The sequence below is a fragment of the Amblyraja radiata genome, chromosome 4 (genome assembly GCF_010909765.2).
Source record: "Amblyraja radiata isolate CabotCenter1 chromosome 4, sAmbRad1.1.pri, whole genome shotgun sequence".
Classification (NCBI taxonomy): domain Eukaryota; kingdom Metazoa; phylum Chordata; class Chondrichthyes; order Rajiformes; family Rajidae; genus Amblyraja; species Amblyraja radiata.
In genome coordinates, this window is record NC_045959.1 from 49605878 (window position 1) to 49632627 (window position 26750).

The following is a 26750-nucleotide window of genomic DNA, read 5'->3' on the forward strand; positions in this document are numbered from 1 at the left end:
AATGGCTTACTCCTTATTCTTAAACTGTGGCCCCTGGTTCTGGACTCCCCCAACATCGGGAACATGTTTCCTGCCTCTAGCGTGTCCAAGCCCTTAACAATCTTATATGTTTCAATGAGATAACCTCTCATCCTTCTAAACTCCAGAGTGTACAAGCCCACCATTCTCTCAGCATATGACAGCCCCGCCATCCTGGGAATTAACCTTGTAAACCTACGCTGCACTCCCTCAATAGCAAGAATGTCCTTCCTCAAATTAGGGGACCAAAACTGTACACAATACTCCAGGTATGGTCTCACTAGGGCTCTGTACAACTGCAGAAGAACCTCTTTGCTCCTATATTCGATTCCTCGTGTTATAAAGGCCAACATGCCATTCACTTTCTTCACTGCCTGCTGTACGTGCATGCTTACTTTCGTAGACTGATGTCCATGGACCCCCAGATCCCATTGTACTTCCCCTTTTCCCAACTTGATGCCATTTAGATAGTAATCTGCCTTCCTGTTTTTGCTACCAAAGTGGATAACCTCACATTTATCCGCATTAAACTTCATCTGCCATGCATCTGCCCACTCCCCCAACCTGTCCAAGTCACCCTGCATTCTTATTACTTCAAATTAAGTGGGCTTGAGGAAGCCGCTGATTGGTCGAACGGACTAGAGGAAGCAGCTGATTGGCTTGTATCCCGGATAAGGCTTTGTATTGTATCCAGGATAAGGGGGGGAGAATGAGGGCCAGGGCAGTTTACTGTTCTGGATGTCAGATATGGGAGGTCATGGAGTCTGAGTGCCCTCCAGACGTCCACATCTGCGCCAGGTGCGTCAAGATGGGGCTCCTAAGGGACCGTGTTAGGAACCTGGAGCAGCAACTCAATGACCTCTGTCTGGTCAGGGAGAGCAAGGAGGTCATAGAAAGGAGTTACAGGGAGGTGGTCACTCCAAGACCATGGGGGGCAGACAACTGGGTCACAGTTAGGAAGGGCAATGGGCAGTGGCAGGGACTGGTGAGTACCCCGGTGTCTGTACACCTTGAAAATAAGTACTCATGTTTGAGTACGGTTGGGGGAGACAGCCTACATGGGGGTAGCGACAGCGGCCGGGCCTCTGGCATAAAGACCGGTCCTGTTGCTCAGAAGGGTAAGGAAAAGAAGAGGAGGACAATAGTAATAGGGGACTCTATAGTCAGGGGGTCGGATAGGTGATTCTGTGGACGCAGACAGGAGACCCGGATGGTAGTTTGCCTCCCTGGTGCCAGGGTCAGGGATGTGTCTGAACGTGTCCAAGATATCCTGAAATGGGAGGGAGAGGAGCCTGAGGTCGTGGTACATATAGGTACCAACGACATAGGTAGAAAAAGAGAAGAGGTCCTGAAAGAAGAATTTAGGGAGTTAGGTAGAGAGTTAAGGAAAAGGACTGCAAAGGTAACAATCTCAGGATTACTGCCTGTGCCACGCGACAGTGAGAGTAGGAATGGAGTGAGGTGGAGGATAAATGCGTGGATGAGGGACTGGTGCAGTGGGTATGGATTCAAGTTTCTGGATCATTGGGACCTCTTTTGGGGAAGGTGCGACCTGTACAGAAAGGACGGGTTGCACTTGAACTCGAGGGGGACCAATATCCTGGCGGGGAGATTTGCAAAGGCTACTGGGGAAAATTTAAACTAGAACGGTTGGGGGGAGGGACTCAAATTGGAAAAGCTAGCAGTCAGTGTGTGAGGCAGGAGGCAGAGAAGGGTAGCACTCTGACCCAAAATGTAGGGGAGTGTAGATGGTTTATGCATGCAACCTATAATGTAGCTACCTCAACACCACTAACCACGCCCAGCCATATCAGTATAACTGTGATATCCTCCCCTTGTTCCTCCCTGTTTGTTCCAGTACGCCTGAAGACTAGATGCAGTCAGTACTGGGACGTGTGTAACATGTGCCTTAATTAAAGACTCAGTAAAGGTTACAGTGTGTCAGACTCCACTCCTTTACAGGGAGAAAGAAGAAAAAGACAATAAACAGAGAATAAGAGAGGGTGGGTTTCTTAAATGTGTATATTTTAATGCTAGGAGCATTGTAAGAAAGGTGGATGAACTTAGAGCCTCGATTAACACCTGGAAGTATGATGTTGTGGTGATCAGTGAAACATGGTTGCAGGAGGGCTGTGATTGAAAACTAAATATTCCAGGATTTCGTTGCTTCAGGTGTGATAGAATTGGAGGGGCAAGAGGTGGAGGTGTTGCATTGCTTATCAGGGAAGATATTACAGCAGTGCTTTAGCAGGATAGATTAGAGGGCTCATCTAGGGAGGCTATTTGGGTGGAACTGAGAAATGGGAAAGGGATAGCAACACTTATAGGGGTGTATTATAGACCGCCAAATGGGGAGCGAGAATTGGAAGAGCAAATATGTAAGGAGATCGCAGATATTAGTAGTAAGCACAAGGTAGTGATTGTGGGAGATTTCAATTTTCCACACATAGACTGGGAAACACATTCTGTAAATGGGCTGGATGGTTTGGAGTTTGTAAAATGTGTGCAGGATAGTTTTTTGCAGCAATACATAGAGGTACCTACTAGAGAAGGGGCGGTGCTGGACCTCCTGTTAGGAAATGGACGGGTCAGGTGGCAGAGGTATGCGTTGGGGAACAGTTCGGGTCCAGAGATCACAATACCATTAGTTTCAATATAATTATGGAGAGGGTCAGAACTGGACCTAGGGTTGAGATTTTTGATTGGAGAAAGGCTAACTTTGAGGAGATGCGAAAGGATTTAAAAGGAGTAAATTGGGACATTTTGTTTTATGGGAAAGATGTGGAAGAGAAATGGAGGACATTTAAAGGTGAAATTTTAAGAGTACAGAATCTTTATGTCCCTGTTCGGTTGAAAGGAAATAGTAAAAATTGGAAAGAGGCATGGTTTTCAAGGGAAATTGGACACTTGGTTCGGAAAAAGAGAGAGATCTACAATAATTATAGGCAGCATGGAGTAAATGCGGAGCTTGAGGAGTATAAAGAATGTAAAAAGAATCTTAAGAAAGAAATCAGAAAAGCTAAAAGAAGATATGAGGTTGCTTTGGCAAGTAAGGTGAAAGTAAATCCAAAGGGTTTCTACAACTATATTAATAGCAAAAGGATAACGAGGGATAACATTGGTCCATTAGAGAGTCAGAGTGGACAACTATCTGCAGAGCCAAAAGAGATGGGGGAGATATTGAACAATTTCTTTTCTTCGGTATTCACCAAGGAGAAGGATATTGAATTATGTGAGGTAAGGGAAACAAGTAGAGTAGCTATGGAAATTATGAGATTCAAAGAAGAGGAAGTACTGACACTTTTGAGAAATATAAACGTGGATAAGTCTCCAGGTCCGGACTGGATATTCCCTAGGACATTGAGGGAAGTTAGTGTAGAAATAACAGGGGCTATGACAGAAATATTTCAAATGTCATTAGAAACGGGAATAGTGCCAGAGGATTGGCGTACTGCGCATGTTGTTCCATTGTTTAAAAAGGGTTCTAAGAGTAAACCTAGCAATTATAGACCTGTTAGTTTGACGTCAGTGGTGGGCAAATTAATGGAAAGGATACTTAGAGATAATATATATAAGCATCTGGATAAACAGGGTCTGATTAGGAACAGTCAACATGGATTTGTGCCTGGAAGGTCATGTTTGACTAATCTTCTTGAATTTTTTGAAGAGGTTACTCGGGAAATTGATGAGGGTAAAGCAGTGGATGTTGTATATATGGACTTCAGTAAGGCCTTTGACAAGGTTCCTCATGGAAGGTTGATTAAGAAAGTTCAATTATTGGGTATTAATGGTGGAGTAGCAAGATGGATTCAACAGTGGCTGAATGGGAGATGCCAGAGAGTAATGGTGGATGGCTGTTTGTCAGGTTGGAGGCCAGTGACTAGTGGGGTGCCACAGGGATCTGTGTTGGGTCCACTGTTGTTTGTCATGTACATCAATGATCTGGATGATGGTGTGGTAAATTGGATTAGTAAGTATGCAGATGATACTAAGATAGGTGGTGTTGTGGATAATGAAGTAGATTTTCAAAGTCTACAGAGAGATTTATGCCAGTTGGAAGAGTGGGCTGAAAGATGGCAGATGGAGTTTAATGCTGATAAGTGTGAGGTGCTACATCTTGGCAGGACAAATCAAAATAGGACGTCCATGGTAAATGGTAGGGAATTGAAGAATGCAGTTGAACAGATGGATCTGGGAATCCCTGAAGGTGGAATCTCATGTAGATAGGGTGGTAAAGAAAGCTTTTGGTGTGCTGGCCTTTATAAATCAGAGCATTGAGTATAGAAGTTGGGATGTAATGTTAAAATTGTACAAGGCATTGGTGAGGCCAATTCTGGAGTATGGGGTACAATTTTGGTCGCCTAATTATAGGAAGGATGTCAACAAAATAGAGAGAGTACAGAGGAGATTTACTAGAATGTTGCCTGGGTTTCAGCAACTAAGTTACAGAGATAGGTCGAACAAGTTAGGTCTTTATTCTTTGGAGCGCAGAAGGTTAAGGGGGGAACTTGATAGAGGTCTTTAAAATGATGATAGGGATAGACAGAGTTGACGTGGATAAGCTTTTCCCACTGAGAGTAGGGAAGGTTCAAACAAGAGGACATGACTTGAGAATTAAGGGACAGAAGTTTAGGGGTAACATGAGGGGGAACTTCTTTACTCGGAGAGTGGTAGCTGTGTGGAATGAGCTTCCAGTGAAGGTGGTGGGGGCAGGTTCGATTTTATCATTTAAAAATAAATTGGATAGTTATATGGACGGGAAAGGAATGGAGGATTATGGTCTGAGTGCAGGTAGATGGGACTAGGGGAGAATACGGGTTCGGCACGGACTAGAAGGGCCGAGATGGCCTGTTTCCGTGCTGTAATTGTTATATGGTTATATGGTTATAGCATCCTCCTCACAGTTCGCACTGCCACCCAGCTTTGTGTCATCTGCAAATTTGCTAATGTTAATTTGAATCCCTTCATCCAAATCATTGATGTCTATTTTAAATAGCTGCGGTCCCAGCACCGAGCCTCGCGGTACCCCACTAGTCACTGCCTGCCATTCTGAAAGGGACCCGTTAATCCCCACTCTTTGTTTCCTGTCTGCCAACCACTTCTCTATCCATGTCAGCACTCTACCCCCAATACCATGTGCCCTAATGTTGCCCACTAATCTCCTATGTGGGACCTTATCAAATGCTTTCTGAAAGTCCAGGTACACTACATCCACTGGCTCTCCCTTGTCCATTTTCCTAGTTACATCTTCAAAAAATTCCAGAAGATTAGTCTAGCATGATTTCCTCTTCGTAAATCCATGCTGACTCAGACCGATCCTGTTACCGCTATACAAATGTGCGGCTATCTCATCTTTTATAATTGACTCCAGCATCTTCCCCACCACCGATGTCAGGCTAACTGGTCTATAATTCCCCGTTTTCTACATTCCCCGACACACTACATTTGGAAAATATTAGGCTTGTCTTGGCGGAAAAAGCAGATCAATTTCTTAAGACATGGTTCCCTTTTACTGAATTTCTGCAACAACAGAATGGTTAAACACAAATTTAAACCTGATGCTAGGGATGGGTGAGGGGGGTGCCTTATCCTTGCACAATCGCTTCTAATAAAATGAATTCCAAAAAAAAAAATCAGCACGGGAGCACCTCAAGGCTGCGTGCTCAGCCCCCTGCTGTACTCACCCTATACTCAATGACTGCGTAGCCGGTCATAGTGCGAACTCCATCATCAAGTTCGCTGACGACACCACTGTTGTGGGACGTATCACTGATGGAGATGAGTCAGAGTATAGAAGTGAGATAGACCGTTTGACCAAATGGTGCCAGCACAATAACCTGGCTCTCAACACCAGCAAAACCAAGGAATTGATTGTGGACTTTGGAAGGGGTAGGATGGGGACCCATAGTCCCGTTTATATCAACGGGTCGATGGTGGAGAGGGTCAAGAGCTTCAAATTCCTGGGCATGCATATCTCTGAAGATCTCCCCTGGTCCGAGAACACTGATGCAATTATAAAGAAAGCACATCAGCGCCTCTACTTCCTGAGAAGATTACGGAGAGTCAGTATGTCAAGGAGGACTCTCTCGAACTTCTACAGGTGCACAGTAGAGAGCATGCTGACCGGTTGCATCGTGGCTTGGTTCGGCAACTTGAGCGCCCAGGAGCGGAAAAAACTGCAAAAAGTCATAAACACTGCCCAGTCCTGACCACCCTACCATCGAGGGGATCTATCGCAGTCGCTGCCTCAAAAAGGCTGCCAGCATCATCAAGGATCCACACCATCCTGGCCACTCACTAATCTCCCCGCTGCCTTCAGGTAGAAGATACAGGAGCCTGAAATCTGCAACATCCAGGTTCAGGAATATCTGCTTCCCCTCAGCCATCAGGCTATTAAACTCAACTCAAACAAAACTCTGAACATTAATAGCCCATTGCACTTTATCTGATTATTTATGTGTATATATATATATATATATATATATATATATATATATATATATATATATATATATGTGTGTGTATATATATATATATATACTATTGAATATATATATATATATATGTGTATATATATATGTGTGTATATATATATATATATATATATATATATATTCAATAGTATATGGTCACACTGATCTGTTCTGTATTTATTTATGCCTACTATATGCTGTTGTGCTGAAGCAAAGCAAGAATTTAATTGTCCTATCTGGGACACATGACAATAAACTCTCTTGAATCTTGAATGAAGAGACCAAATGTAAATCAGAGGAACAACATTTCTGCTTGAGTAGCTTACAACTTATGAACATAAAATTTGAGAAATGTTAGGTCATCCACATTCCACCATTGTCTCACTCACATACACACAATCTTATCTGTAATCTTATTTTCTTCTCCCTTTGCTCATTCCTCCCATTTCCTCAACCTACTGATGCCATCATCCTATTATCATCATCCTCCTTCACTGCCACCGCCCTGCCCAATCTGGTTTCATCCTCTATCCCATCCTCCTTTATACTCCCAATTGCAGGTCATGCCTGGGTTATTGATACTCCTACATACCAAAAAGCTTCCACAACATACACCAGAGACCCGTGTTTAATCATAATCTTGGGTACTGTCTGTTACCCAATGAGGCATTTGCATGCTCTCCATGGCTTTGTGGGTTTCGTCAGGTGCTCTGGATTCCTGGATAGTTTGCAGGTTAATTAGCCTCTGTAAATTGCCCCAGGAGTGTCAGGAGTGGATGCAAAAGTGGGATGACATAGAACAAGTGCAAACTTGTGTTCGATGGTTTTCATTGACACATTGAGCCGAAAAGCCCATTTCCATTCTGTATCACTAAACTAAACATATTACATTCAAAATGCCAATACATCGGTTTCTATGAATGGTAGAACTATTTCTTTCCATTTTTAATAATTGTTTATTCTTTTTTAGTCTAATGCTTTTGATCCTAATCATTACAATACTATAGAGGTGCGGGGTTACTCATAGTGTGTGCTTTTCGCGTAGCTTCCGACATGAACAAAATCAACTTAAGGACTCCTGTAAAAACCTGAATCCGTTCATTACCAGTGGATGACCCGTACTGGCAATTTTTCCTGTTCCCTCAGTCTTGATGCAGGGAGTCAATCCGAAATGCCAAGTACAGTTTTTGCCTCCACAGATACTGCTTGATATACAATTCTTCCAATGTTCTATCTTTTGCTCCAAATTCCAGCAAATGCAATCCCATCTCTGCTCTACCTACTGTACTAATTTAGTTTATCATCCATATTGGATTGCATCTTAAGACACTCACTTCTCCCCCGTAACTGTACATGTACTATGTTCCCCAGCCGAATTAATTTAAACCCATTCCAACAGCTCTAGCAAACCTCTCAGCACGGATTTGCAAGTCTAGAGCAACAAGTATGTTGTGAGAGGAACTCATCCAGTTTATTCAAATCCTTCTTTCTCTGGAAATGAACTCTGTGATTCAGAGATCTACAACCCTCTATTCTCCACCATTCCGATTACCTTCGTATTCCTATACGGACTAGCAAATGGCACCAGAGGTAATCCAGAAATGACAACTTTAAAGGTCCTGCTCCCTACATGCTCCCTAAATTTGACATGCTCCCTAAATTTATTGAATTTTTATGGATGTTTGGGAAGGATTTGACAAAGATTCACCAGATTGATTGAAGGAATAGAGTTTAACACAAGAACTGAAGTTATAGACCAAAATAGTAAAAATTAAAGAAGGCAAAAAAAACAAAGGTGATCAAAATGATGGAAGGTTTGGAAAATGTAGCAGATGAAATTATTGCTTCAAAAAAACAAAGAAACAAGTTGCAAGAAGAATTCAGTGGGTCAGGCAGCAGCAGTGGAGGCAAAAGGTTAGTCATGTTTTCGGTCTCAATGTTGCCTGCCCCACTGAGTTCCTTCAACACCTTGTGTTCTGCCCCAGTCTCATCTTTATTTGAAGGATATTGAGCAAAGGAGAACTACTCCAGGATAAAGATTTGTAAGCAATTGTTGGATTCTTCTTTAGCCTTGTTTTGAGCCTTTCATCCCAAATATAATCTCATGATAAATACATCCCACTCCTTTTCCTATTCCTTTGTTTTCTCCTCCGCAGTTGTGTCAGTGTTTCTTTCCCTTCGATTCAGATTGCTCTAAATTAAAGATCAAATAGAGTCTGACTACATGGGAAGCACAATACTGAGGTTGGTTCAGTTTGGCCATTTTAATTATTTAAAATATATGATCTGCATTACTACGAATACTTCCAGAATTTGTTAACTGACCGTAATTGACTAAATGAATGGTAGGGAATGCAGCATTCTTTGCTCAATGGATATTTTTAAAGCAGAAATAGATATATTCTTGATTAGTATGGGCGTCAGGGGTTATGGGGAGAAGGCAGGAGAGATAGATCAGCCATGATTGAATGGCGGAGTAGACTTGATGGGCCGAATATCCTAATTCTACTCTTATCACATAACCTTAGACCATGCCCCTCAGTCAGCGCAATAAAACATCTTCAATATCCCATATAATCAGATTTTTAAAATTTTTTTACAGACCATATAATTAAGTTTGTTGAAAAATTGGCAGTTACTTGTAAAATAGTACAAAAACATATTTTTAAAATTATCATTACCTCAGGTGTTCCACAGAAAGTAGATGTGGTGTCTGTGCTAGCGATTCCTTCTTTACAGAGCCCAAAATCTGTTAGGGCTATGTGCCCCTATGTCACAAAGTAAACAGAAATTAGCAGATAACTAAAAGACCACGTTAAACAGAAATTGAAAATGAAAACACAGAAAAAGTCAACAAGTATTGGTAAATAGAAAATCAGGGTCACATTTGGATTTCAGACCTTTCTCCAAGGCTCTTTCCATTCATTCATTCATCTCTTTTTATCAATGCTCTTTATTTGCATTGCCTTTTTTTAAAAGACAATTATCTTGAACAGTTTACTTTTTTTCTTGTTTAAAATGCAAACAATTAAAATAATTGAAAATGCAATTTAATGACCTTGTAACCATTCCAGTAATAGCAATGACTATCTATTTTTAAATAATTGATGTGCAGTTTTAAAATCAATACATATACAGTAGACTAGTAATGTGCATTCTGATAACTGTGATGAGAAATAACATAGAAGAACAAATGTTATACATATTCTTATTTGAAATTACCATTTGTAGGAACCATGAACAAGTATAAGATACCTTGGATGTTCTCTAGCAAAAATGTTGTATTTTACACAAATTAATTTAATCAAAAAGATTAGTGTCGTAGTAGGACATCCATTATATTGTATATTCACATATTCATCCAATCCAATCCAATCCAACTTTATTTGTTAAGCACTTTAAAACAACCAATGTTGACCAAAGTGCTGTACAGAAGAATAAACAAGACATCATAAACAGACAACATAACAGCTCACATGAGGCGCAAAAATTACATATGAAATACAACAATAAATTAAAAGATATAAAACATGAGTAAAAATAATAGCCACGCAATAAAAGCAATCAAAATAAGAAATTAAATCAAGTAAATAAAGTCGACATCTTACTGGGTATCAAAGGCCACGGAGAAGAGATGGGTTTTAAGAAGTGATTTAAAAACAGACAGAGAAGAGGCCTGTTTAATGTGGAGAGGCAGAAAAAAGTTTTAAAGGATTTCCCCCTTGTCCTGGACTTCCCCAACATCGGGAGCAATCTTCCTGCATCTAGCCTGTCCAACCCCTTAAGAAATTTATAAGTTTCTATAAGATTCAATCTCCTAAATTCTAGAGAGTATAAACCAAGTCTATCCGGTCTTTCTTCATAAGACAGTCCTGACATCCCAGGAATCATTCTGGTGAACCTTCTCTGCACTCCCTCTATGGCAATAATGTCCTTCCTCAGATTTGGAGACCAAAACTGTACGCAATACTCCAGGTGTGGTCTCACCAAGACCCTGTACAACTGCAGTAGAACCTCCCTGCTCCTATACTCAAATCCCTTTGCTATGAAAGCTAACATACCATTCGCTTTCTTCACTGCCTGTTGCACCTGCATGCCTACTTTCAATGACTGGTGTACCATGACACCCAGGTCTCGCTGCATCTCCCCTTTTCCTAATCGGCCACCACCTCAGTGAGGTCACATTGGGATTATTATGTTCACCTTTTGCCACCCTGCTACAGGAAAGATATTAAGTTGAAAAGAGTGAAGAGAAGATTTACGAGGATGTTGGCAGAACTCAAGGCCCTGAGCTAAACAGAGAGATTGGGCAAGTTAGGACTTCATTCTTCAGAGCACAGGAAGCCAAGGGGTGATTTTATAGAAGTGTATAAAATAATGGGGGAATTGATAGGGTGAATGGACAGAGTATTTTAACCAGGGTATGGGAATCAAGACCAGATGACATAGTTTTAAGGTGAGAGGGGAAAGATTTAATAGCAACTTGAGGGGACTCTTTTTCACTCAGAGGATGGTGAGCCTATGAAATATGAACAGGTAGTTAAGGTAGGTATTACAACAACATTTAAAAGACAATTGGAGAGGTATGTGGATAGGAAAGGATAGAGAGACATCGCCAAATGTAGACAAATGGGAGTAGCTTAGGTAGGGCAACTTGGGACAGCATGGACGACTTGAACTGAACGATCTATTTTCATGCTGTATGACTCTGACTCTATTAGGTCCTGAGATCTCGTCACCTCTCTGACCCCATGCAATGATTGGCAATGTTTTGTTCTGCCCCCATCTCAAACCTTTCAGTTATCAGATCACCCATCTTTCTGAGTGGTTCCCCAACTCCGAGTGCCTCTCTGACCAAGGGTTAGTCTGTGCACTGCAATCACTCCCACTGCAATCTACCGACCAACCAATTTACTCTGCTGGTCTTGTAATAGTTCAGTCAGGACCACTCAGCTACACAACTTACTGTATTTTGTCGATGGGCTGCCCATGAAGCACTGTTTGTTGTGCCTTTTCAGGCACCATATAAATTTACTGGTTTGATGTCTTCTGCCAAAATATTAACACTTACACATCATCTAATAGATTTGGGTGTTTATAAGCATTAAGTAAAATGAAATTAACTCAAGATCAAAATTAATCCTTTAAATCTACCAAGATACAGTAACTAACATTTGTCCCTATTTCATCCTAACTTCCCATTTCAGATGCAATTTCTGAAATTTCAGAGGTCAGGCAACATCTCTGGAGGACATGGATAGGCAATGTTTTGAGTTGGGACCATTCTTCATCGACGTCCACCAGAGATGCAGCCTGACGTGCTGAGTTACTCCAGCACTATGTATTCTACACAAGATCCAGCATCCACATTTCCTTGTCAATCAAAATGTTAGTGCTCATTTTATAAATAGGAAATTCATACACATACCTGTGAGTCTAAAAGAATGTTTTCTGGTTTCAAATCCCTATTAAAGGAACAAGAAATAAGACTTGTTTTTAAACACTAATTTTAAAATCAAGTTAAACAGTTGATCACTTAACATCATAACAGTAAGTGATGAAAATTAGCTCAAAATCATTAAATAACCAAATCTATGTTTTTTGGCAGAATTACAGTATTGTTACGGGGTACTGATTCTGGATGATCAGCCATAATCATATCGAAGGGCCGAATGGCCTACTCCTGCACATATATTCTATGTTTCTATGTTATAGTAGATCATCAAGTACAAACAACAATTCAGATTATTAAGTGCATACAATAGTTACTACACTGGCACCATTAATCTGACCAATGGGAAGAATACTGAAACTAGGAGCACATAAGATGGGTAAGACCAGTTGGTGCTAATCGAAGATCATCAACTCTGGAACCCAACACTTGTGGTATTGTTTAATATAGGTTGAAGACTATGATTAAAGGAATCAGTGGCGAGTCCAAGGACAAAATAAGAGATTAATCAAGCATATCCAGAACACGCTGACATGCATGTTGCAGTCAACTGCTGTTACTTCGAGAAAATACTAGCTCACCATCAGTATAATTAGGCCCAATGTGATTAAACAGATCATTTTTCTATGCACATCTGAGCAGAACATCAGTCTAGGTAACAAAACCACTAACTGCTTGAAAACGCATAGCTAAAGCCTGTCTTCATCATAATACCTGACAAGTGACAGATATCCCAAGCTCCTCAAAAATCTGTTATCCAGTAATGAAACAAATGACAAAACTTTGTTTTAAAAAATGAGACTGAAATAGGCAGAAAGGATGAGGGATGGCCAGTGGGTGTGATACATTCATGTGTGAAGAAGCTCCTTGATAAGGGATCATCAGATAAGAGATCATCAACCAAAATAGTGGCAATACGCTAGTCTCAACTGAAAATTGAGTCTAATGGAGACTAACGGAATACAGGAGCTGTTCATTATCTATATCAATGAGGAGACCTAGTTTAAAACAATAAGGTTTCCAACCAATACCAGGTGGCAGTGGACTGTGAGGAGGGTGCAGAGGCTTCAGGAAAATACACACTTAGTGGATGAGTGAAAATAGGCAAGGCAACTTTATTTATATAGCACATTTCATACACGAGGCAGACTCAAAGTGCTTCACATAAAAACATGTCATACAATAAAATGAAAGAATAAAATGAAATAAAATAGAAGAATTAAAAGAAAATAAAAGCAAAATTAAAAATGCATTATAAAAAGTGCAAAAGTTAAAAGTGCAACGTAGTTAAGATTTAGCTGAAAGCTAAAGTAAACATAAAAGTTTTCAGTCTTGTTTTAAAAGTGGTCAAAGTTGAGGCAAGTCTTAAATCTTCAGGAAGTTTATTCCAGCTATTTGTTGCATAGTAACTAAATCCTGCTTTCTCATGTTTTGTAGTTACTCTGGGAATCACTAACAGATTGGTTTCAGAAGATCTTAGCGGTCTAGAAGGCTTATATAGTGGAAGCATGTCAGTGATATACTTTGGTCCTAAACCATGTAGTGATTTATAGGTGAGCAGCAGGATTTTGAAATAAATTCTCTGACATACAGGGAGCCAATGTAAGGATTTAAGAATTGGTGTAATGTGTTCAAATTTTTTGGTCTTTGTTAGAACTCTAGCAACAGCGTTCTGAACAAGCTGTAGCTGCCTGACAGTTTTTTTCGGAAGACCTGCAAGGAGACCGTCACAATAATCTAGCCTACTAGTAATAAAGGCATGTACAAGTTTTTCTAAGTCTTGAGCTGACATGAGTCCTCTTAATCTTGCTACGTTTTTGAGGTGATAGTAGGCCGATTTTGTTACTGATTTGATGTGACTGTCGAAATGTAAATCTGAATCCATAATAACCCCAAGATTTCTGGCTTTGTTTGAAGTTTTCAGGGAGAGAGAGTGAAGGTGTTGGGTTACTTTAAGCCTTTCTTTTTTAGCACCAAAAACAATTATCTCCGTTTTGTCCTTATTTAGCTGGAGGAAATTTTGGCACATCCAGTCTTTGACTTGCTCAATGCACTGGCACAGCAGATCTATGGGGCGATAGTCATTTGGTGATAGCGCTACATAGATTTGAGTGTCATCGGCATAGCAGTGGTTGTCAATATTATTATTTCGCATGATTTGCCCTAGTGGGAGCATGTAGATGTTGAATAAAGAGGGCCCGAAGATCGAACCTTGCGGTACTCCACACGTCACGTTGGTTGGTTCTGATACAAAGTCGCCAATGGAAACAAAATAGTTCCTATCTTGTAGATATGACCTGAACCAACTTAAGACTGTACCTGAAAGCCCCACCCATTTTTCCAACCTGTCCAAAAGTATTGAGTGATCAACAGTGTCGAATGCAGCACTGAGGTCTAATAGCATTAATATTGAAACTTTGCCAGAGTCTGTGTTAAGACGGATGTCGTTTACAACTTTAATAAGGGCGGTCTCGGTGCTATGAAGAGGTCGAAATCCTGACTGGAAGTTGTCGTAGCAGCCAGTTGAAGCCAGGAAGCTTCCCATGTTTCCCATGTTTTGTATTTACTCTGGGAATCACTAACAGATTGGTTTCAGAAGATCTTAGCGGTCTAGAAGGCTTATATAGTGGAAGCATGTCACTATTGAATTATGTGAGGTAAGGGAAACTAGTAGAGTAGCTATGGATACTATGAGTTTCAAAGTAAAAGAAGTACTGACACTTTTGAAAAATATAAAAGTGGATAAGTCTCCAGGTCCTGACAGGATATTCCCTAGGACATTGAGGGAAGTTAGTGTAGAAATAGCCGGGGCTATGACAGAAATATTTCAAATGTCATTAGAAACGGGAATAGTCCCCGAGGATTGGCGTACTGCGCATGTTGTTCCATTGTTTAAAAAAGGTTCTAAGAGTAAACCTAGCAATTATAGACCTGTTAGTTTGACTTCAGTGGTGGGCAAATTAATGGAAAAGATACTTAGAGATAATATATATAAGCATCTGGATAAACAGGGTCTGATTAGGAACAGTCAACATGGATTTGTGCCTGGAAGGTCATGTTTGACTAATCTTCTTGAATTTTTTGAAGAGGTTACTAGGGAAATTGACGAGGGTAAAGCAGTGGATGTTGTCTATATGGACTTTAGTAAGGCCTTTGACAAGGTTCCTCATGGAAGGTTGGTTAAGAAGGTTCAACTGTTGGGTATAAATGCAGGAATAGCAAGATGGATTCAACAGTCGCTGAATGGGAGAAGCCAGAGGGTAATGGTGGATGGCTGTTTGTCGGGTTGGAGGCAGGTGACTAGTGGGGTGCCTCAGGGATCTGTGTTGGGTCCTTTGTTGTTTGTCATGTACATCAATGATCTGGATGAAGGTGTGGTAAATTGGATTAGTAAGTATGCAGATGATACCAAGATAGGGGGTGTTGTGGATAATGAAGAGGATTTCCAAAGTCTACAGAGTGATTTAGGCCATTTGGAAAAATGGGCTGAAAGATGGCAGATGGAGTTTAATGCTGATAAATGTGAGGTGCTACACCTTGGTAGGACAAATCAAAATAGGACGTACATGGTAAATGGTAGGGAATTGAAGAATACAGTTGAACAGAGGGATCTGGGAATAACCGTGCATAGTTCCTTGAAGGTGGAATCTCATATAGATAGGGTGGTAAAGAAAGCTTTTGGTATGCTAGCCTTTATAAATCAGAGCATTGAGTATAGAAGCTGGGATGTAATGTTAAAATTGTACAAGGCATTGGTGAGACCAAATCTGGAGTATGGTGTACAATTTTGGTCGCCCAATTATAGGAAGGATGTCAACAAAATAGAGAGAGTACAGAGGAGATTTACTAGAATGTTGCCTGGGTTTCAGAGAAAGGTTGAATAAGTTAGGTCTTTATTCTCTGGAGCGCAGAGGGTTAAGGGGGGACTTGATAGAGGTCTTTAAAATTATGAGAGGGATAGACAGAGTTGATGTGGACAAGCTTTTCCCTTTGAGAATAGGGAAGATTCAAACAAGAGGACATGACTTCAGAATTAAGGGACAGAAGTTTAGGGGTAACATGAGGGGGAACTTCTTTACTCAGAGAGTGGTAGCGGTGTGGAATGAGCTTCCAGTGGAAGTGGTGGAGGCAGGTTCGTTGGTATCATTTAAAAATAAATTGGATAGGCATATGGATGGGAAGGGAATGGAGGGTTATGGTATGAGTGCAGGCAGGTGGGACTAAGGGAAAAAAGTTGTTCGGCACGGACTTGTAGGGCCCAGATGGCCTGTTTCCGTGCTGAAATTGTTATATGTTATATGGTTAAGTTGCTGGAGGACAACTTTCTCAATGATTTTACTTATGAAAAATAGGTTTGATATTGGTCTATAGTTGTTAATAATAGAGGTATCTAGGCTCTGCTTTTTTAAAAGAGGTTTAATAACTGCAGTTTTCAAGGCTTTTGGGAAATTGCCTGATTGAAGAGAGCTGTTGAAGAGAGAAAAGACTTTGCCTTCCATCACAGTGGGTTCACTGTGATGGATGTTTGTGTGAATTTAATTGTGTGTATGTCTGTAGGACATTGTCTTTGTTTATACGGCTGTGTACACAAAATTTTGTTTGAGTCTCACTGAGGCTCAAATGACAATAAAAATTTGTATTGTATTGTATTGTTAACTATTTGCAGTATGTCCATTGCTAGGCAGTCAAAAACATTCTTAATTACAAAAAAAATAATTTGTCATCCATATTGGAAAAATAAATCAAATGGTGAAAAATGGAAAGGTGTTCGTGTTCAAAGGGACCATGGTGTCCTTATACATGAAGCAATGAAAGTTAATATCTAGGTGTAACAAGCATCAAAGGCAAACTGTATCATAGATTGCTATTACAAGTCAGCCATGTCTAGCCCTGCTCCTATCTCTTTTGTAAACCAAGAGTAAAACTCAACCCCTATTTATCATTTCTGTAATGACTTACATCAACTTCCAAACAGTATGTTACCTGTAAACGATGTTGAGCAAATGCAAGTATCCCAGTGCACTGGCTATTTCTGCAGCATAAAATCTGGCTCTGTCTTCTGGGAAGTAACGCTCTCTTTGTAGGTGAAAAAACAACTAAAAATGTATAGGATAAGTACATTAAGTTGCCATCAAACACAGCTTGTCCATCTACCATGAAGAATAGTTCCATTATAAGGAAGTCAAGATAATAGGCTGAACTTTCTAAATGGACAACAAATTAATTATAGTTAAAATGGAAACTTTACCACATGCATTAGATATATTGATATTTGCATAACTTACATTGCATTGTAACTTTAGCCTAATACATTGTCCCAAGCTCCTTTAGAACTGCAAATCAGAGACTTTGTGCCAAAGAAATGAAATCAGACTTGATGGAAGTACTAAAGATAGACACAAAAACCAGGAGTAACTCAGCGGGACAGGCAGCATCTCTGGAGCAAAGGAATAGGTGACGTTTCGGGTCGAGACCCTTCTTCAGGCTGAGTCAGGGGAAAGGGAAACAAGCGATATAGACTGCGATGTAGAGAGATATGGAACAAATGAATGAAAGGCATGCAAAAAAATAACGATGATAAGGGAAACGGGCCATTGTTAGCTGTGTGCTAGGTGACAACGAGTACAATGAGACTCAACAAGACGACTTTGAAACTGGTACAACTTGGGTGGGGGAGGGATGGAGAGAGAGAGGGAATGCAAGGGTTAAAGTTAGAGAACTCAGAGAAGTACAGTTCAGTGTTTACGATACGATAGAACTTTATTTATCCCAGAAGGAAAATTGATCTGCCAACGGTCATAAAAACACAAAATACATGAAGCATGAAATTAAAGTGATGAGTGGAAAGGATTGAGGAGGTGATGTGAGGGAGGGGGGGGGAGTCTCAGTCTACCCCACGACAGGAGGAGTTGAACAGTTTTATACCCACAGGAACAAAGGATCTCCTGTGGTGTTCTGTCCTGCATCTTGGTGGAACCAGTCTGTTGCTGAAGGTGCTCCTCAGGTTGACCAATATGTCATGGAGGGGGTGAGCTGTATTGTCCAGGATACATCACAGTTTGAGGAGTATCCTCTCCTCCAAGACCACCTCCCATGAATCCAACTCCACTCCCAGGACGTAGCCAGCCTTCCTGTTGAGTTTGTGGATCCTATTGGCGCCTGCAGCCTTCGCCCTGCTGCCCCAGTACACGGTAGCCAAGAAGATGGCACTGGCTGCCACCGATTGGTAGAACATCTGCAGCATCTCACTGCAGACGTTGAAGGAGTGGAGCCTTCTCAAAAGTGACAGACGGCTCCTTCCCTTCTTGTACAGGGCCTCAGCGTTCCTGGACCAGTCCAGTTTACTGTCCATGTACACTCCAAGGTATTTGTACTCCCTGGTAAACTGTACATCCACACCATTGATGGAGATAGGGGTGTTCCTCTCCTCTTGAAGTCCACCACTAACTCCTTAGTCTTGTCGGTGTTGAGTTGCAGGTGATTCAGCCCACACCACTCAACAAAGTCGTTGACCACACCTCTGTATTCAGCTTCCCTCCACTCACTGATGCAGCCCACTTTTGCCGAGTCATCTGAAAACTTCTGCAGGTGGCAGGAGACCAAGTTATATCTGAAGTCCGAGGTGTAGATGGTAAACAGGAAGGGAGAGAGGACCGTCCCCTGTGGGGCCCCTGTGTTCTCACTACTATGTCCGAGACACAGTTCTGTAGCCTGACATATTGTGGTCGTCCAGTCAGGTAGTTGGTGATCCAGGACACCAATGGAGCATCCACCAGCATCTTTGTCAGTTTGCTCCCTAGCAGTGCAGGCCGGATGGTGTTAAAAGCACTGGAGGTCAAAAAACATGACTCTCACAATGTTTCCCAGCTTATCCAGATGAGCATAGGAACGATGGAGCAGGTGGATGATGGTGTCCTCAACCCCCATCTTTGTTTGGTAAGCGAACTGCAGCGGGTCCAGGTAGGGTTTAACCAGGGGTGTAGGAACGCTGAAGACATGCCATCAATGGTATAGAACATAAAATGTGAGATGCAGAAGACACAAGCGGGCAGAACTATGCAGAAGGTTGTATGAGGTCACAGGGATGAGCCACAAAAAGGCAAGGATGGATTTGAATAAGGAAAAGAGAATGTTTCAAGAGGAGGAAAATGGAAACTGATACAGTGAGCAAAAAGAGGTAGGAGGTGGATGGGAAGATGCAAGTAATGACCAGCAGAACATTTTGATGAACCACTCCTTTTGGAAGGTAGAAAATAAAAGATGGGAAGTTGCCTTCAGATAGTATCATCTTTGTGGGAATTACATTTTATGTAGTGAGTAAAAAGGTCCCTGGTAAATGTTTAAAAGTTAAGGAGTTTTAGGTCAAAGCCATCAGTGGCCAAATGGACAAGTTAACCAGCTGAGGTCACTTGCACCCACAGGGCGAGTTGCTCATTTACAGGAAATCGTAAGTGCATTTCTTCCCACCATTTTAGAACAACATTAGTAGAGAGCCTGGAACCCATTTTACATTCCATGATCATACGAAGAGAAAACAAAGTGCAAAACAGTCAAATCAAAATAAATGGAAAGCACATCAGATCTAGTTACAAGTGCGGTGATTTAGTAGTTCTCCATTTGTCGGTTATTGGCTTTTCACTTCAGTATCAGCGCCAATTTCCGCATTAAAACATACCAAAATCTGTTTTTGTTAATGTGCAAAGAAAATCTCAATTCAGTGACAACTGCTTGTAGCTGCCTATCAGTTCAAATAAAATACTAACCTCCCCGCCATTAATAAAATCCAGAACAAAGTAGAGCTTGTCTGTGGTTTGGAACGAATAATGAAGTCCAACCAGGAAGGGATGTTTTGCATTCTTTAGCAGCACGTTACGTTCGGCCATAATGTGCCTTTGCTGCATTAAGAAAACATTATAAGAACTGGTGAAACACTCCAAAAACAAGAAACTACCAAAAGACATTGATGGCAATATGTCTCATTTCCAACATTACCTCTTTCTTCTTTAGGATTACTCTCTTATGCAAGACCTTGATAGCATAAAGTTTACCATCAGCTTTGTGTTTTGCAAGTAGAACCTAACAAAAATAAGTTTATAATAATGAATCAGATGATTAATGAAGGAAGGAATAATGAACCAGATGATTAATGAAGGAAGATGGCAGCACACTAAATTTCTTAAGAAAAAAAGTTCATGGAGAAATAAGCTGAAAACGGTTGAATATTTTAAAATATTACCTTGCCAAAGCTCCCTTTACCAATGAGCTTCAAGAAAACAAAGTCTGTTGGCTTAGCTCTGAAATACCCCAAGAAAAAACAAAAATCTGCATTAACAATATTGAGTTAAAATACACAATGAATACAAATTGAATATACATTTAATTGCAATATTCAATTTACCAACACAACTCAACTACTCTATTCTCCTATTGATCTTTGTATTTATTACAATAAAAAATGGCATTTTAAATAAATATGAGTCTAAAGCACTCACTGTGGATTTCCTGAGGCACCAAGATAAATACTTTCAGAGGTAGAATGTTGCTATTGATAAAGAAAAACATTTTAGATTTCAGGCATGACAATGAATTGTTTCATTACAGAAACCCACTTGCCAGTCTCCGAGGTGACATGCAGTTTAAAACAAAATAACTTCTCTCTAGGTACTGTACCATGTGACCAGGCTTTTCATCTTCATCTTCCGATGGATCAGACTGATTCTTTGGGTTATCCATTTGAAGAAATGCTCGAACATCAAGACTAAAAAAAAGACAGTAATTATATTCAATGACAGTCTCCTTAATGCACTAGAGAAGTTGTTTTTTTAAGCTGGAAGAAAGAAAAAATCTAAAGAATCAATTATAAAAAACATTAAAAATGCACAAACATCACACTGCAACTTCAAAAAAGAGAGCTGGTTCATCTACTCACATCTTACAAAAGGTAAGTAATTTAGCAGTTAACATTAGCACCATTAATGTGGTCTCCTGGACTTGTCTTGATCCCTTTATGGATGATCTTCCTCATTTTGCCCCCTTATTTTATCCTCGTTTTACTGAATGTGTGCTTCTTGGCAGCTGAAGAACTTCAGGCATCATATATATTGGCTATCCAAAATTATCTCCTGTCTGCAATTTTTGTATGTCTTTAGGTATCTCTACATGAACAAATTTATTCATTGTGGATTGCAATATGTTAGGAGTTTTACCAGATTTGAGTATTGTTGCATCTTTTTAAGTATATAAATTCCAACACACTCACTTTCACAGCTGTTGCCCATTCACAAGACTATAAACCAATACAAGACTTTATAACCACGACAGAGTGGTAGTTCATCTACATTAAATGGGTGCAAGGAAGAAATTGTTGTTCAGATTAGCCAGAGTAATTTGAATGCGATGGTTCTCAAGGCTATACTAGCCTATTTCTAATTACAGGGAGGAAATGAAAAAAGCAATGATTCAATCTTTCCCCTAGCTCTGGTTTCTGACAAGCATTTCTTTGCCAACCATTCTCTGGAAAATACTCACAGTTCACTGAATGATGGATTTGATACTATTTTCTGAATAAATTCATTCAATCCTGCTCTTCTTTGCTTGATAAAAGCTGTTTAAAAAAAGAGTACAAGTTGAAAGAATTGTTATCCTTCCACTCTTGATGTAAATATGCTAAACACGTTTCTTTATTAGAAAATTACAAAGTAAAATTAATTTATTTAAACTGGACTTTGGTGATGACAGGACTTCAGTGAGATAAAGGGGAAAGGCACAGCTTTACATTAAAAATAAAATACTATAATATTTAGAACACCATGTTTAAATCTGGCTAATCATGTTTTAAATCTGCTAGCAAGTCTGAGATATTCTGGTTGGTGAGGTACACGGTTTTCTTTTATCCACCTTAAAATAAGTCCAATACCTATTTATAATTTATTGTATTACTTTAATTGAAACAAGCTTCTTGAATCTAGTTTAGTGATTAGACAAAATTATAAAGTACAGATAGTCAGTTGATAACTTAATTTAGTTGGTTAATAATTTAAAACAGCATAGCAAAATAGGCGATGGCTTGCAGATGTAGTGTTTGGGAATTGACAGAAAGCACTAGTGGAAACAATCAAATTTACAACTCAAGGAACTTCAACACAGAAATGATGAGCTGGAGTCTAGGATCTGGACACAGCAATGCACCAGAGGTTTAAAGTTACCTGGACACTTCTTGTTCCATGAGGCAGTCATGCCCCTCGGATTAAGTACTGTAGAATTAGTCAATCAAGAGGAATGGAAGATGTGACTACAGTAAAACAGGTATGGGAATCTTGAAAGCGGTGTTGGTAAACCTCAGGCCTTCATTAGTGTAATACGTGCAAAATATGTGTGCACTAGAGCAGAAATTGCAGAGGGGGTGATAAATCTGACCACAGCAGAGTAGGCGACATGCTATTCTTTATCCTCACAAGCAAAAGTCCAGAAAGATGTGTTGCATGCTTGTGGACAAGATCAACAATATCTCAGTACTGGAGAAAAACCTGGAGAGGTAAAGTGAAAGGATGGATCCAACTGTTGTATTTCACATGAAATCCATCAACATAGCTCGGGCTAAGGAGGTTGTTCTGCTGGAATAGTAATGAGCAGCTCAACAAAATTATAAACCAGAACCACAACCCGAGCCAAGTGCACATTTGTACAGGGCAAATATAATCAGACCAGAATGTGTGGCTGTAAGAGTATGGAAGAAATGGGCTTCAAGGGAGACTGGAAGAACACTAAAGAGTGTGGGAACTATTCCATCTGACTGGTTTATCTCCAATTGAGCTAAAACCAAAGCTCAGATGATTTGAATAAAACAGGTTTGCTGATAAGACAGTTTGAGGTGGGTGAATTTAAGTAGGGGCTCATTTTGGAAATTAGACAGAAAGGACAAGGTGGTAATGCAAGGTTTTCAAAATGGGCAACAAGAATCTGTAAAAACGAGACCGAGTATCCAATCAAGAGGGGGGGGGGAAAAGGGTAAACAGAAATAAATAAGGCCTCATTATCTGAATGCACAGAGCATTCATTACAAGAAAGACAAGCCACAAGGAAAAACATTTAATAATTATGACAGAGATGTGTTTATAAATGACCAAGATTGGGACATAAATATTCCTGGTACTCTAAAACAGACAGAAACAGTACAGGAAATGGGATAGCTCTGACAATAAAGGAAAGGGTTTAAAAGAGAAAGGGCGCACAGAAAAAACAAATTATATAATCACTTTGTATTGTGCTAAGAAACACCCAAGGGTAGAAAACATTGATGGGAGTTGCCTACATGCCCCATACAGTGGCAGGTATAGGATAAATCCAGAAATTAGATAGAATCCAGAAAGAACAATAGAACAATTATTGAAGGGGAAGCATTAATGTATATATAAACGACACAAATCAAATTAGCAATAGTATAGTGCAGGATGAAGTTATGCGCTGTTTATGACATGGTATTCAAATTTGTTCAGGACTACTGGGGGAAAGGTTATTTTAGTAATGGTATGTGCAATAAATGAGGATTACTTTGTAATCTTGTTGGTAAGAGGCCTTTAGGAAACTGATCATAAGGTAATAGAATTATAAGAAATTATTTAATGCAATTGAAAAGCACTCTTAATTCTAAGCAAAGCAAGAAGGCACAAGTTATTGCTTGTGCCTTCGATACCTTCGATATTCCAGCATCTGCAGTTCCCTTTTGAACACAAGTTATTGCTGACAGATTTATAAAATAACATTAAAAACATTTGACTGTAAACAAGCAATGACAAACATTTAAATAATTAAATTCAGTTTAAAGCAAATATGTCAATATAAGGCCTGAACCCCAACAGGTAAATGTTCCCAACTGCAGTTAACAGGAGAACCTACTTTTGAAAGTAGTGGGTGATCAATGGAAAAACCTTTTATAGTTGCCTCAAAGAGCAAAAAAGTAATGTATAGGGAAAAATGCCCATTTTAGCAAACAAAAGGACAGAGACATCAATCAGGAAAGAGAAATCAAAATGAGAATAATCTAGCAAAGGCATGTAATTAGACTGGAAAAACTCCAATGGACATTTAAAAAGAAAGATCAGCAAAAGCTAGTGCAGGTCCATTACCGATTGAGATAAGAGAAATTATATTATAATTATACAAAGGAGGAGCCATCTTGGGGAACGGCTGCTAACCAGCAGCCGTCCGTTTAATTCACTTTTTTTTTGTAGTTCTAGTGAGTCCTGTGTTTTGTTTGTGGGAGAAATAGACTTTTTAATGTGGGGGGAAGGGGGAAACTATATTTCTAGGTCCCTACCTGGTCGGTGAGGCAGCTTTTTCTCCGGGCTGCCCCGTCGACCCGTCCTTGCGGCCTACCAGCGGGCGCGGAGCGCCGTTTCCTGGCGGGGACCGCCCAGCACCTCGGCTTCGGTGGCGGCACAGCGCTGGAGCGCTATCGCGGAGCGGAGCGGGAGATGCCTTGCCTGGGTCGCCGCGCTGGATCGACGCGCTGGAGCTCCGGTGAGCTGTGACCGCCGAGTTCAACACCTCCGGGCTGCGGGTCTGCGGAGCGGAGCGGGCGGCGCCGACTTCAACATCGGGAGCCTGGGAGCTCCAAACCGGCGCAGCCTTGTCGGCTTCGGAAGCCGCGGTCTCCGGTAAGGAAGCGGCCTTTCCAGGTGGCCCAGCCGCTGAGAGGACTCTCCTGACGCCGGGGCAACAGCACCCGGCCAGAACGGCCAGGAACATCGGGCCTCCGTAGAGGCAATAGCGGAGGCCTCAATAGGCCTGACTTTGGGAGAACTGGGGATAGGGACTGGACATTGTGCCTTCCCCCACAGTGGTAACCATTGTGGGGGGATGATTTTTGTGTGTAAATGATTATTTTAGTTTGTGTCCAAGATGGCTGTCAGAAGGGAGAGTGTACGCTAGCGCGGTTTAGCTGCCGCTGCTCTCTCTTCACATTGTGTTCACATTGTGTTTTTGATTTTTTGTCTTTGGATCGAATTCTGTCTTTAATTTGTGTAATGGTGATGTCTTTATTATTTATTTTACTCCGATTATATATTTTTTACTCTTGTTAAATTCTGTAAGGTGTCCTTGAGACTTTTGAAAGGCGCTCACAAATAAAATTTATTATTATTATTATTATATTGGGAAATAAGGAAATAATAATTCCTGACTCCCTCCCCGCTCCCTCACAATCTTTGTACATCCCCAATCCTTTCCACTCATCAATTTAATTTCATGTTTCATGGATTTTGTGTTTGTGTCACGGAGGTAGAGCCAGCCAGGACTCACCAACGCGAGTCTGGCCGTCTTCGAGCTGTGGCGACGTCCGGGCAGCGGCACGACTCGGCGCTCCGGTGAGGGCGGACGGCGCGGGGCAGAGACACTCCCATGCGGGCGGCACGGCTACCGGCTGGAAGGCGCTCCCGTGTGAGCGGCCTGGGTCCCGGCTGGAAGGCGCTCCCGTGGGGGCAGCCCGGTGGGGGGCTGAGACGCTGCCGTGTGGGTGGCCTGGCTACCGGCTGGAAGGCGCTCCGGTGAGGGCGGACCGGCTCCCGGCTGGAAGGCGTTCCCGTGGGGGCAGCCCGGTGCGGGGCTGAGACGCGGCCGTGTGGGCGGCCCGGCGCGGGGTGGAGACGGTGCTCCGGCGGCTGAGGCGGCGTTCTGGTGGCGGCGACCTGGATCCGGGGCTCGGCCGCGGGCCAGTGGATGACAATGTCGGGAGCTCGCAGGTCACAGGCTGGTGCCTGTTTTCCGGAGCTCCCGTTGCAACAGCTGCGTCCGCTGGACTGGAGGGCGGCAGCTTCGACCACCCCCGGGCCGCGGAGCTTGAACCGCGGGACTGATACCATCGCCCGGTGGGGTATCGCCTCGGCGCAGAGGGAGAAGAGGAGGGAAGAGACAGTAACTCTAAGACTTTTGCCTCCATCACAGTGAGGAGGTGTTTGGTGAACTCACTGTGGTGGATGTTAATTTGTGTTTATTGTGTGTTGTTATTATTACATGTATGTCTGCAGGCAACAGCATTTCGTTCAGACCGAAAGGTCTGAATGACAATAAAGGAAATCTAATCTAATTTAATCTAATCTACAAAACATTATAAGCAAGTTCAACTGTAATTTTGATCACCTGGTTCAAAATTGTCTCCAAATATTCTTTTAGCAGGAAGCTTCAAGGGAAATTGAGGGTACTGTTTTTTCAGCTGTTAAAGACAGAAAAGTAATTGTATTAGTCCTCGTTTGTGAGAAATCAATTATGTTTGTCTAGCAGAGAATTCATGAAAAAGAATACTGGGAAACCGTTTCTAGATTAGACAAAGTGATGATTGGACCTAGCAGTTTTTGTCGTGGATAAGTTTGTGGTGCAGAACATGGTTAAAGTACAGTGGTCTGCTTTTTTTTTTTTTTTTTTAAAGTATTTCTCCTGTGTTTACAAAGCAATTGACTTCCGATTTTGGGAATTAAACTTTGCTTCCACTTTTGAAACAATATTCTATGAGGATCATTTCTCTCTCTACTTTGCGACTATCTGCAATAAAGTAGGCCTTTTAAATATGAACCATACAATTGGCCATACAATTTCTCCTGCCATCCACACTCTTGTATATTTCCTCACTTTGTTCCACACCTCCATGTTTTCCCTGCACCCAAATACTTTTATTTGTAACATTTCTGAGGTGAGCATATGTTAATAAACTCAACTTGATCTGATTACTGATGAAAGTCAATTCTTTCTCTCCACAAATGTTGTCTGACCCGAGTCATTTCCAGCAATTTTTTTTAAATGATTAACTTATGACT

The 26750-nt window shown here is 41.1% G+C and overlaps 1 protein-coding gene across 4 annotated transcripts in view; it reads right to left on the reverse strand.

Annotated features, from left to right (window-relative positions):
* Positions 1-26750, reverse strand: part of LOC116972068 (serine/threonine-protein kinase Sgk3) — a 124950-nt gene that overhangs the window by 10463 nt on the left and 87737 nt on the right. For all 4 annotated transcript variants that reach the window (XM_033019376.1, XM_033019379.1, XM_033019375.1 and 1 more), the window contains exons 4-13: positions 26080-26152; positions 21472-21547; positions 20614-20701; positions 20436-20485; positions 20180-20237; positions 19936-20019; positions 19707-19838; positions 16927-17039; positions 11920-11956; positions 9173-9259 (exon numbers count right to left, since the gene is read on the reverse strand). In XM_033019376.1, the coding sequence (XP_032875267.1) occupies positions 9173-9259; positions 11920-11956; positions 16927-17039; positions 19707-19838; positions 19936-20019; positions 20180-20237; positions 20436-20485; positions 20614-20701; positions 21472-21547; positions 26080-26152 (798 nt within the window). The remainder of the gene's footprint in view (positions 1-9172; positions 9260-11919; positions 11957-16926; positions 17040-19706; positions 19839-19935; positions 20020-20179; positions 20238-20435; positions 20486-20613; positions 20702-21471; positions 21548-26079; positions 26153-26750) is intronic.